Source organism: Gnatocerus cornutus, chromosome 6 (assembly GCF_029298725.1).
Source record: "Gnatocerus cornutus isolate USDA-ARS CGAHR chromosome 6, icGnaCorn1.1, whole genome shotgun sequence".
Classification (NCBI taxonomy): Eukaryota; Metazoa; Arthropoda; class Insecta; order Coleoptera; family Tenebrionidae; genus Gnatocerus; species Gnatocerus cornutus.
In genome coordinates, this window is record NC_142238.1 from 6,402,336 (window position 1) to 6,414,588 (window position 12,253).

The window sequence follows — 12,253 nt, forward strand, 5'->3', positions numbered from 1 at the left end:
GCACTGTCAATGCATTTTCGATTACTGAAATAAATATACAGCCTCCAACAACAGGTTAAAATATTTATAAGCGTTTTCTATGTACACAGGAATATTTTTTAGCAAACAGCCAACAACACCTATTCTAGTTTCACTGTAGCACTAAAATATGTACCTACTACGCTTAATTTGGAACCTAAAATAACTGCGAAACCAAAACAGCATCAGATATTGCAACTTCAAAGCGCCTTTCTTTTTACGGATTATCCTTTTACCTGCCAGGCACATGTGACCGAAGACAAACAATAATCTTGCATAAAGTTCAGATCTAGAAAAATCTGGGTTACATCTACTTCAATACACAGTTTGTAATTTCTAAATCTAATTAGAAAGATCATGAGATTTTCTAATTATTCAGTTTATGCGTTGTAATTACGAAGTTTTATTTGCATACTTTTCAAACATAATTAAATTTGATATCAGATTGTGTGATGTATAACAGTTTATTTTGACACGCGATTTCCGTGAGATAGGATTAAAATAAAGGCGGTAAATGGCCAATTGAATACTTTATGAAAGAACAATTTTAATTATTTTACGAGTACCGACTGTTTAATCTAAATATTTATTATTAATTTAATTAACTAGTTTTTTCAAATCTTCTAGACTTTAAATTTGTTGAAATTATTGAAATTATGTGACTATTGATAGCCACTGACGCCCACAGTCTCGAGGCATGCTTTTACCAACGTCGACTAGGTTTGTTCTGAGAGGCTCGACAATTATTTGTTGTTCACCTCGTACAGTTCTCATGAGCTCGAGATTTTCCATTTTCCGAAATCGTTGATGTAGCCTCTAGAAACCGCCCCGCCTATCGGGAAAACGATTTTAGTAAACACTAATAAAAGCCGATTCACCACCCGCGCTTCCACACAAATAAAATTTACATTATGTGCTTTTTAGGGTCTAAATCTCAAAAATCCCTTAAAGTTACTTATTAGTTGTTGACGACGTAGCGAGTATCTTTTTATTTCTTCCTTACAAAAGCAAAAATCATTATAAAAAATTAGTTTTCCCGTCGGACAGTAGGATTTGCAGTACAATACACTTTTTTTCTATGAAATTGTTTTTTTTTTCGTGGGCGCTTTTATTTAGTTGAAGTGAATTTATTTTAACGAAACGATATGCCTGAGAAGATTTCTTTGTTGCTGACAAAGCCTCTCTAAATCTCTGCACAACTGTTTGACGTCAGAATATTGCCTGTCTTATTGAATATTTATACTGTAATTTTTCAGGTAGCATGGCTGCGTGTTGACACACAAACCATCCTCACAATCCACAATCACGTTATCACAAAGAACCACCGTATTGGAGTGACCCACAGCGAGCACAAGACGTGGTATTTGCACATAAAGGAAGTGCGCGAATCCGACCGTGGTTGGTACATGTGTCAAATAAATACCGATCCAATGAAAAGCCAAGTGGGATATCTGGACGTGGTTGGTAAGTTTAGAACAAAGAAAAAATGATGCACGTAAAGGCATTTTCTTCCTCCGGCACCTCCTTCTAATTCCCTTAACCTTAGTCAAAGCAAGATGATGTGATCCGAGGCAAATTGTATACAAATCCTTGCTAGAAGTAGGTCGGTCGGCCGTAAGAGGACTCTCGAGGCAAGTAATGAATAGCAAGTGTGCCAGATCTCCACGAACGGATTGTTTTATTCCCGTTCTCACTCTTATTTGCTATTTGTGTGTTGTGCGATTCACTCATCGTTCTGCCTCTCTGGAAAACTTCTCTCAGGACTTGTAATTCAATAGTATAATCTGAACAACTGCCTCTTCTGCTGCGACGAAAAAACTACCTACAAATACTTGTGTGTTACATTCTCAAGAAGCTGTTTTATTTGAATAAATCCCAAGTGTTTCTCTCTAAAACAACCCGCTGCGACGCAATTCCATCCATAAATTACAACGTCAAATTATATTTGCTCTAACTCAAATCTGTTCCTTATCAGAAATTTTCGCACTTTGCTATAGGAAACGGCAATCAACAAAGTCTATGGCTGCAATTCCAACTTTATTGGCTCTCGAATGCTCAAAGCATGGTTGTACTGCCATTTTTATGCTTGCTTCTTAAAACGACCAAGATTGTATCTCACACACAATATCAAGAGGGTTTTATGTTATTCTAAAAGCAACGAACTTTTATTGTTTGTTCGCAATTACACCAACTTTCACAGATTTGATTTAAATGCACAATCGACGCCAAACAAAATATGAACCTATCGCGTGCTTCGTATCAATTTGAATTTGACATTGCTGGACGTGAAAGCAATAAAGACTGTCTGAGGATGCATTTTTCCCCGCTCTATTCGAAATTTTTAAATGATGTTTCCGACATTTCCTGATAATTTATAGTTAAGGAAAAAGACAGAAAAAGTTCAATACCGTGGCAGTATAAAATGTTCGTGTTCACATCATTAATACAACTCTACGACTTTTGTTTACAAAGTTGGAGAATTCTGTCAATAGAGTTTCTGTTGTTCGAATTCATCGTCTAGTACTGTAACAGACCTTGTCACTATACAGGATGCGCCAATATTTTAACTGAAAAATGGTATATCGTATATCTTGGTTGACTATGAAAAACATTTTAGATTTTTATTTAAACTTATATAGAAAAGAAAATTGTTATTTAAAATTTGTCAAAATACGCACGTATGGTAGTGATGAGCTTTATCGCCAAAGAAACATTATTGGTTGCTATTAAAATACCTGCAAAAAGTGTTCTCTAATCCCATGGAGCTTCAATTGAATTGTTCATTTGATAAACTTTTGGTCGTAGAATTTTGGACAATATCAACCGTCAACTGTGAAATGACCTTTAGATTTCCCATGAAAAGTCAACTTTACAGTTTTGAAACTGTTTTGAAACAATAATAATGGCAGTAAAGTATGGTTTACATTGGTTTATCTTGTAAAAAATTGTCCAGAATTCTATGTGATAATTTCGTATAATGTGTTAGAGAAACAGGTCGTTATTAAATTATACATATAAAGTCTCTTTCAATAACAGTAACTGCTCTATGAAAATTACAAGATCGTGAAATAAACTGTCAATCTAGCTGATTACAGCGATTTCAAAACGTTAAACAAAAATGCTAATTTCTATAGTATTAAATTTCAGTGTTTATCTATTAAAGGCTACAATATGAACTGGAAGACTAATAAATAAAACAGTAATATGATGATAACCTAGTAGAAAATTTGTTTGTCACTGGAATCTGTCCGCCCACGACTAAAGTGTTTTGCAAATGGACATTACTTATTTATCTTTCCAAGAGATGGAATTCATACTTATTCATTTTTAGGCAAAATTGAAACAAATAAAAATTTATTTTGAAAACGTATTATACAAAAATATTTGTGACCCGTTTTGAATCGAAAAAAAATTAACTACTGATTGAATATTTAAAAGACTTTGTTTAATATCTGTTACCTCGTGTAGAAATAAGAATTTTTTTTTTGCTTAAAGCTTAAGAAGCAGAAAACCAAGCCCAAACGCCCCAGTTAGAGTATTTTTTCTGTTGAGTAAGTGTCAGTCAGTTTTTATCAAGATTTGCATTGAGACATGGGAGAATACTTTTCCTGATGATTGATTACAATTCCACGAATTGTGATTTATTCTCTTCACAAAGGACGGTAATAGCGTTCGCGCTTATTTGCGACGAAATCGCGATATTTTCCTATCTGTATTAAATTTAAATTACTTTGTGTTTACGAAAATTTATTGCTGTACGCTTTTGCATCGTTAAAATCTTTTTATCTCTTCAGGAGTGTTTTCGAGCCCCTTCATCTCATACTTATTGATGTTTTTAGATGTAGGTAATATGAAATCTTAGGGATTGCATTTTCGTCCCAAAACGTGCCAGGACTTTCGAACAGGGTCAGGGCAGAAATTGCCCCTTATTTGTCATCGCTTAAAAATCAGCAAATGGAACTAGACTTTCCAACAATACAACAGAGGTGCATTATTCAACACAGTAATGCCCTAGCAGCTCAGCGCGAGACGAGATTGGGTGTTATTTCTGTTAATTCGGCCGAGATCAATGTTAGCGATAGAGCTCATCCAATTTTGAAACTCGTAATGTCCGCTTAGCGAATTGTTGGAGTTGAGTGCCGCAACCGGCCAACTTTCCAAATAAATTAATAATCAAATTAGGCGAAGCTGTTATAATAAATGTAGGATAACAGACCGGAGCTAATCCGGGGACATCAGGTAAAACCACTTCTGCAAAAGCCACTAAATTTGCCGACGTAATAGCTGTCTCTCCATGCGTGGTTAGTGACTCGGTCGTGTTTCACCAACCACCTTTCCCCGCCATCCAATAACATGCAAATGTATGTAAAACAGCCATCAAATTACATAACACCGAATCATAGAACGTTTTAACAGCGCTTCTTGTGCTGCGCTTGTAGGAATGACATGGGAGGTGCACTAGTACTAATTGATTTACACGACGACCGAATGTCATTAGAAAAATTGACTAAAGACCCTGGGCTTTAAAATGCAAACTAGAGAAAAATTTATAAAAGATAATAGAGTGTCGGCGGCAAATCCTACACTCCTCCGCAAAAATTACGCAAAATTAACTTACTCATTTTAAAATTGACTTTAAAAAAATTATTGACGGTTTACACCAACTGAACAAGACTTTAATTTAAAAGAACATTTATAGTACAATCAAATTAAACTGATACAGCAGCATTCATCAATTCTTTCAGAACTAACAGTTTCATTCACTGTTGTAGCACAAATGTGAAAAAATTTGCTACGTAAATAAGTAAGAAGTCAGAAATTTAATTGGCTGTGAGCCACGAAGGTTGTTATCAGTATTTGAGAAGACTCTCAAGGCCAGATGTAAAACTAGAGGTAAAAATCACAGCAATTCCCACTTTTGTTTTTTGGAAATTTTTGTAACAAGTGTTAATTTTTGGAAAAAGTTTTGATTCACAAATTGCCAAAATTGCTGTAATAAACATGTATAATTATGATTATGAACCACTCTAAAAATAAAAAATTTGAAATTTTGTGTTAATTTTTCGGCGCAGTGTATACTTTTAAACACAGATGAAAATTAAAATTTTATTTCATTTAGTTCAATCAGCGAAATTATTATTCAATTATTAAAAAAAACGAGACGGAAATTCAATTTCCAAATTTAATGAGTTTTTAAAATAAATAAAACAAATAAAATTATACAAAACATGTGGGTAAACAAGCGCAAGCGGTTACATTAATTTCATAGCGATTAACAATATCCTGAGATACAACGAGGTAAATGACTGTCAGTTAGACCCACGTTAGCAAAAACAATTTTCTGCTTTATACGTTTAACCTTTCAGCTTCAAACAATTTTATACAAAGAAGTCTTTCATTATTGTACAAGTATTTGTAATTTCTGTCTTCTCGGAGTCTCAAGCTAATATGTTGAGCTGAGACAACGAGTTTTACTTCAATTCAATGCTTTCTTATCAAATGTAGAAGATTACCTTTGTGAATAGTGAGAAGCGATATTACAAATTAATCTCTTGAGACTCGGCACAAACTACGAATTTACATCCATTAATTAGGATAAACTTTTTACGAGATAAAACATCATCCCTGAGTCTTGATGTTCTTTTAATTCAGTCCTTATCGGGACCGAGAAAAAATCTGCAAGTACGTTCAAAGAATTACGATTTCTTCAGCTAGCGAATGAAGGAGGTAAATTCGAACATTTTCATTTTTTGTCGTAATTAAATATCTGCCCAGACGTCTTCTAATTCTATTTATGGATTAATTTAATAAGGATAGGTACTGTGTTTGCAGAATCCACTAAGTAAATGTGTTAGTCTTCAGAACTTCGCGATCCGCTGTGTTGTTCAATGAAATCCGCAAACGTTTGCTCAGATAAAGTCCTTTGGCGGTGTGTTTTGCAATAACTGAGTTTGTTGTTGTTCTTTCAGTGCCTCCGGATATCCTGGACTACCCTACTAGCACCGATATGGTGGTGCGTGAGGGATCCAACGTGAATCTCCGTTGTGTTGCCAAAGGATCACCAGAACCTTCAATTACCTGGAGACGGGAAACCGGAGAACCACTCAAATTGTTAACTGGAGAAGAAGGTGATTATAATTTATCATAATGATATGTAACGGCACAGGGATTTGACGTAAACTTGATGAATGGGAAACAAGCTCTTATTTATCCTGTGCTGTTAAATTAATCCTGTAAAGGAGTCTTTAAAAAGAATCGACGTTAATGAAATAATGAATTATGATAAAGGCGCCGGTGCGCGAGATGTGCTTTTGAAACTGTAAATTACTGAACAAAACGGACCATGAAGGACTTCACTTCTCTTGCTTTGAACAAAGGTTTTAATTTTCTGGTCACCACTTTGCTTGTCCCACCTACTTTTCTGGCACTGGTAAATATTTGTCCAGTGGAAAATTAGATTTATTCAGGAAAGATAAACAAATTGAAGTAATCTAAACAAAACATCTAATTTCAAAAAGTCGCTATTTGCTCTATGTCTTGATGCTGAAAATTAAAAAGCGTCATATTCTCCATTAGATTACTGAATCAAATAGAACATTCAGGCGTACATGTGTGCGACGTCGTTAAAGATTTCCATCCTAAACTTTGTAGAGTTAAGCTGCCTAACATCTCTTTGATGCCTGAAATATTTATAAAATTTAAAAGGTATTTTGTAATAATCTAGATTTTAAAAGCTGCTTGCGAAGAATGAAAAAATGTGTCTACGAGACGAACTATCAAGATGAAAATATTGTTTACTTCTTAGATCTGAAAATTGATAAAAAATGCAGTTTTAATATTATCCAGACTTCTGATAGTGAAAGCGGCCTTCAAGGTCGGTGCAGCAGCTTGAAACCGCTCGGATGCATAATGCTTTGCTTAATCAATCGCCTAACCAGCGTTGGCGGCGAGAGCATAAAGGCATGTGTGTTATTTTCACGCAATTGCTAATTAATGAAAGTTTTCGGTGGGGTGGTTCTCAAATTGCTAACCGCTTCGCCAGCGCGCAGAAAATCCAATATGTATATTGTAAAAAATGGAAAACGGCTCGTGAAAAATGAATTTCCTCGTTATCTGCTCAGCTTTCTGGGTGTGTACCAATCGAGATATTAATCTCAAGTGCGGTGTATCGAGTGTGAAATTTCCGAAATTGCCTGAGTTCGGAATAAAGTTGCTATTGTTGAAAATATCGAAAGTTTAGCGAATGAAATTCCACAGAGAAAAATACACGCTCAGCGAGAAAAACTGCGATTGTCACGCGAGAGAAGTCGATGCCGAGTTTATCGGAAACTCCTAATAAAAATATGTAAATTTCAACTTAGGCATAATGCGAGTATTTAGAAGTCACGTTAAATGACGAGGAAGAACGTGACAGAAAGTTTTCTTGGAAATTCAGAAGACACTCCGCCACTCTTTCATTGATTCACGTCGTTCACAAACAAAAAAGAACCATTCTTTATGTTAGGTCTCAAATGAATAATTAATTTCCATCATTCTTGTTCTGTTGTGGAAATCATATCGAACGGAAATTTATCCCAGTCAGATGCCGCTTGGCACATTAATAAAATCTCTTTAGGGAGTAAATTATGACCGACGGACATGTCACGGGACCACACGTTACAGCTTCACGCGTTAAACTCATTATGGAATAAATATTTCACCTTCTGAAGATATCCAGTTGCGCTTTATAGAGTTCACTTGCATGCTAAAACGACTCTATTTCAGGCTTTCTGCTACAAATATAAATAAAAATTTACCTCAATCTTGACATGCCAACGTAATTTATTGTTTTTCGCTAATAACAGATTTAAACTGATTAGTTGCAACAGCTTAACATTATATTGCACCTACGCAAGCAATCTGTTATTTTAAAACACTGGAAATGCGAGTGTCCCACATAATGCCCGTTGATTACCTCCCACACAGCCAAAATCAATATCAAACATTTTAATTTTCAAAATACTACAAGAAAACCGTGTAACGGGTACTTTTTCTATCAATTAACCTTCGGAAATTTTGATGCAGTTCGTTTTCCGGATAGGAAAATAAATGGTTTTCACTCCGAGGACGCTTGCGCAAGGGAATAGACTCCAAGTTTATTTTATTTACGAGATTTCTAAATCGCGAGTTTATTTTACGCCCTAGCAAACTGGCTCAAAGTTAGGTTTAAGTGCAGCTGAGGCAGTCCAGAGACAAATCGGAATATGCAAACTTACAACAAATGACACAGAAATGTACATAAAGGGTTTATATTCGGTTAGGTTTTTCCTGTTAGGCTCACAGAGAAATATTACTCGAGAGGTCTCATCGCGTTCAAATATATTTTTTCAATCATAACTGCAATTTCAAGTAAAGAAGTTTGTTTCTCAAGTTTTCATCTCCTTTTCATTTTGGTCTTTTTTTTATAAATTGTTGCAGTCGCCCAAGGCTTTCAATTTAAGTGCACTGCACTTGCGTAAACTGTTCTAATTAAACTTAAACTAATATGATGAAACCTTTATTGTTTGTGGTAAAGTCAATTATAATAGAATAATTAATTTGATAACATAATCACATAGAAAAGATTTACCTGTTTCTTATTTCAAATTTATTTTAATAATTTGATTTTATTTCCACTCCCGAAAAAAAAACAACTACTTTACTACGTATTTTAGTAGAAAAGCTTTGCAGAAATTCATGTGAGTGCATTCTGCTCTATTTTCACTCGTCATTTCTCCTTTCTTTAGTAGAAGTAGTTCCATATTATGTATAATATCAGCATTCTTGCATCCTGACTTTCAATCCGTTTCTTCAGTCCTGAGCTCGAGCAACTTACTATATATTTGAATTCCTAATAATTCAATTGCTCTCATTTGCTTTATAGTCTAAAATTATTAAATTAGCTGAGTAATTACTACGTACTTTGAATAAGGTGTACAAATGAATATGCTAAATTTATTTGAGTATATGTGTTTACACAAAATAAAGAATTTTTATTATCTTAGTGTTGGTTGGTTTTTTACCTCAAAAGTTTTAGTTTTAACACCCTCGAAAAACAAAGGCATATTTTATTACTTTCCGTATATTTATTAACTCGTGCTGCTTGTTAGCGTTCCTTAATTTAATTCGAACTTTATCAGAATGTAATTAGTACGTAATTATCTAATGGTATTGGTAAACTCAGCCTCACAGCATTAAATAAAAAATTTAGAGCAAACTTGGCTTTCCTCCGTTCTCTCTAATTAAGCTGATATATACAATAGCTTGATTAGGTAAACATACTGAGAATTGTGCAGAATTAAATATTAGTTTGTGTTTAGAACTTTTAGAATCTCAAGAATTCTTTTATGTTTAATTTGGAGCGCAGCGCTGAACTTAAAACTTATTTTAATATTCATATCTTTAAAATATGTTAACTACAATGTATGACACAGCAGGTGCGAAGCTCAAACATAATTTGCTTCTGGTTATACTAGTATTACAGTAACGGCAATATTAGCATTATTAGTTCCACGTCTGCACAGTACAATGTTCTCACGTGTTCTGTTCTGTAAAAGTAAATCTTATCCAACTGTAACACATTTTACTGCCGACTGGTAACTCGCTTCCAAACTTATAACCATGTCAAGCAGAAACTTAAAATTGTACTATTAAATATTCTTTATACACAGTTCGAAACTTTGTAAAGGATTCTTAAAGCAGCAAAAAGAAATCCAGATAAAGTACGCCTTCCTGTTCGTAATGACGATCCCCGCGTCCTAATGATAGAACCTTTCCGTTCAAAGTTTCAATATTTTAAAACTACACCTCTAAGTAGAAGTTTCCTAGTTAAAAATTAAAACGTTTTCGACACCTGAGCTACCAAGTTCGAATTATTAAAAGTCGGGATTTCCCGGTCAAATCTGATCATTAAACAGAGGCGGGAAAATTCCCCGATAAGTTACGTCAATATGGAAATGGTTGGCAAATACGAAAAATTGTGTTTTCAGCGGGGAGCATTGACGGCCCTGTCCTCAACATCTCTCGGGTGAGCAGGCAGCAAATGGGGCCATACCTGTGCATCGCATCTAACGGGATTCCTCCTTCTGTCAGCAAACGCATCATGCTCATCGTGCATTGTAAGCACTTTGCTATGTCTATGAGTCTTTCTCATCTGTTCTTTTCCAGTTCCTCCAATGATCTGGATCCAGAATCAGCTCGTCGGAGCTTACGAAGGACAGCAGATAACACTCGAATGCCACTCGGAGGCCTTTCCGAAGTCTATTAACTACTGGACCACTGATAAAGGAGAAATCGTTCCACAGAGTTAGTACTTTTTTACTATTTCTCCGTGTAAAAGGAAAACGTGTTGCTTTTTAGATAAGTTTCCCTGAACAGGTCTCGCTGGTGTGTGCAGTTAAGACCTTAGATCACGATCGGACTCGACAAATACATTTTGACCGATTTTATCATTCTCTTTTGCCTGGCTTTTTTAATTACGTGGACTGCTTTGTTCTCATTTTCGTGGGTTGTTCCGTCACTTTTTTTATTAACGAGCTTGGTGACTTCTCATTAATTTCAGTCTCCTGGGGTATCATAATTTTTATCAATACGATATCGCGGTGAGAAAACATTGCACTTGCTGTGTCGACAATATTTAAAGAAAAATAAAGCCACAATCCAATTTTAACTGTACGTGCACAACTTTTATGCCGCTGCGGCAAATAAATTTAATGAGAAATACACATGCTTATTAGTGAACTAATAAAAAGGATTTTTGTATCAAACGAGCACTGTAAACTTAAATGCATGGTTCTAGCAAAAAGTTCATAAAAGGGAAGGAATATGTGTATTTAAAATTTTATTATGTTTTAAATAGGCATAATTGAAGGCGCTATAGCTACTTTACAAATATCGTTAAAATACGACGTGATGGCGTCGTGGCGTCAGTTTTTGTCGCATATAAACAGGCATCTTTAAACGATGGTTAAAACAAGTTGTAGGAAATATAAGTATTACTTGTTGTCTCTATACAAAGATTTCATTTAGAATACGATGGTATTTATTTCAAATTATGATGTTTTTTAAAATTGTTATTTTTTTAATTCTTATATACCTTTAAACACAAATTTATTTAACTGAAACGCCACGGATTTACGACTTTCCATTCATATCGCATATCCAAATTTTGGTTAAAAGTTATCCTGGAAACTTTAATGATTCTCTCTCTATCCATTTATTTTGAATTGCACCTTTCAAAGTCATAATTGAGGAGTTATTTTTAAAAACTCCATAAATCCATTTTAGAAATTTTGACAAGGGAGTAGAAAAAACAATAATTTATTCAATTTTTATCAAATTTACTTAAACTATTTGAGCATAAGAGGGTAACACAATGTTTTAGCAAGAGGTTTTTCACTGAACAAAAAATACACATTGATTTGTTAGTTAGATTTACCCAAAATAATCTCAATTTCACATCAAACCCAATGTCAGTCAAAATTGGATTTATTGAGTTTTGAAAAAAAACTCAATTTGTGAAAATTGTGGAGCTATACGCAAAAGATTTATGTATTGAATTGTATCGTCACGAATGAGTCTTTAGGTGTTCAAGCACTCGTTTATGTACAATTGAATGCAGAAATCCTCACAAATTTGCCGTAGAGCTCCACAATTTTCGCAAATTTTGACCTTAAAAGGTCCAATTCAAAATAAATGAAGAGTAATTAGCCATTTTCACCGACCACCACCTGAGACTTACACTTGGGCGATTTTCAACAATCTTATTGTCTAAATAATTCTCCTAATTAATGCTAAAACATTGATTAAGAGAATTATGAAAATTATTACGAGTTAGTGAAATTCAGAACAGACTTATTAGTTTCCAATGAGAGGACAAGGCAGTTTTCTATAATAAATTTAATGCTGCTTTTTGCAATTTTTATAGTTCCTAAAAACGACCCTAAAAACCAATTTACCGATTTAATTATTTGGTTCATTTCTTTTATGTCTGGCGGTTTAGAATTGGTTTAAAACTTAACATGGTCTGGAACTGTTATAATTAATTATTTCGTGTCTACAATTAGAAATCAAACGAAATGCAATAAATAGCAATAAATTTACCTAAAACCCGCTAATAAAGTGGTCGATTACACACTCGTTTAAAACGGATAACGTACACAATTGGTGCAACCAAAAGATTTTGCAAAAACTAAAAAAGTTGATAGTTTGCGGGAAT

The 12,253-nt window shown here is 34.3% G+C and overlaps 1 protein-coding gene across 2 annotated transcripts in view; it reads left to right on the forward strand.

Annotated features, from left to right (window-relative positions):
- Positions 1-12,253, forward strand: part of LOC148172451 (neurotrimin-like) — a 40,528-nt gene that overhangs the window by 22,144 nt on the left and 6,131 nt on the right. For both annotated transcript variants that reach the window (XM_088039336.1, XM_088039337.1), the window contains exons 3-6: positions 1,275-1,482; positions 5,988-6,146; positions 10,026-10,154; positions 10,204-10,341. In XM_088039336.1, coding sequence (XP_087895462.1) covers positions 1,275-1,482; positions 5,988-6,146; positions 10,026-10,154; positions 10,204-10,341 — 634 coding nt within the window. The remainder of the gene's footprint in view (positions 1-1,274; positions 1,483-5,987; positions 6,147-10,025; positions 10,155-10,203; positions 10,342-12,253) is intronic.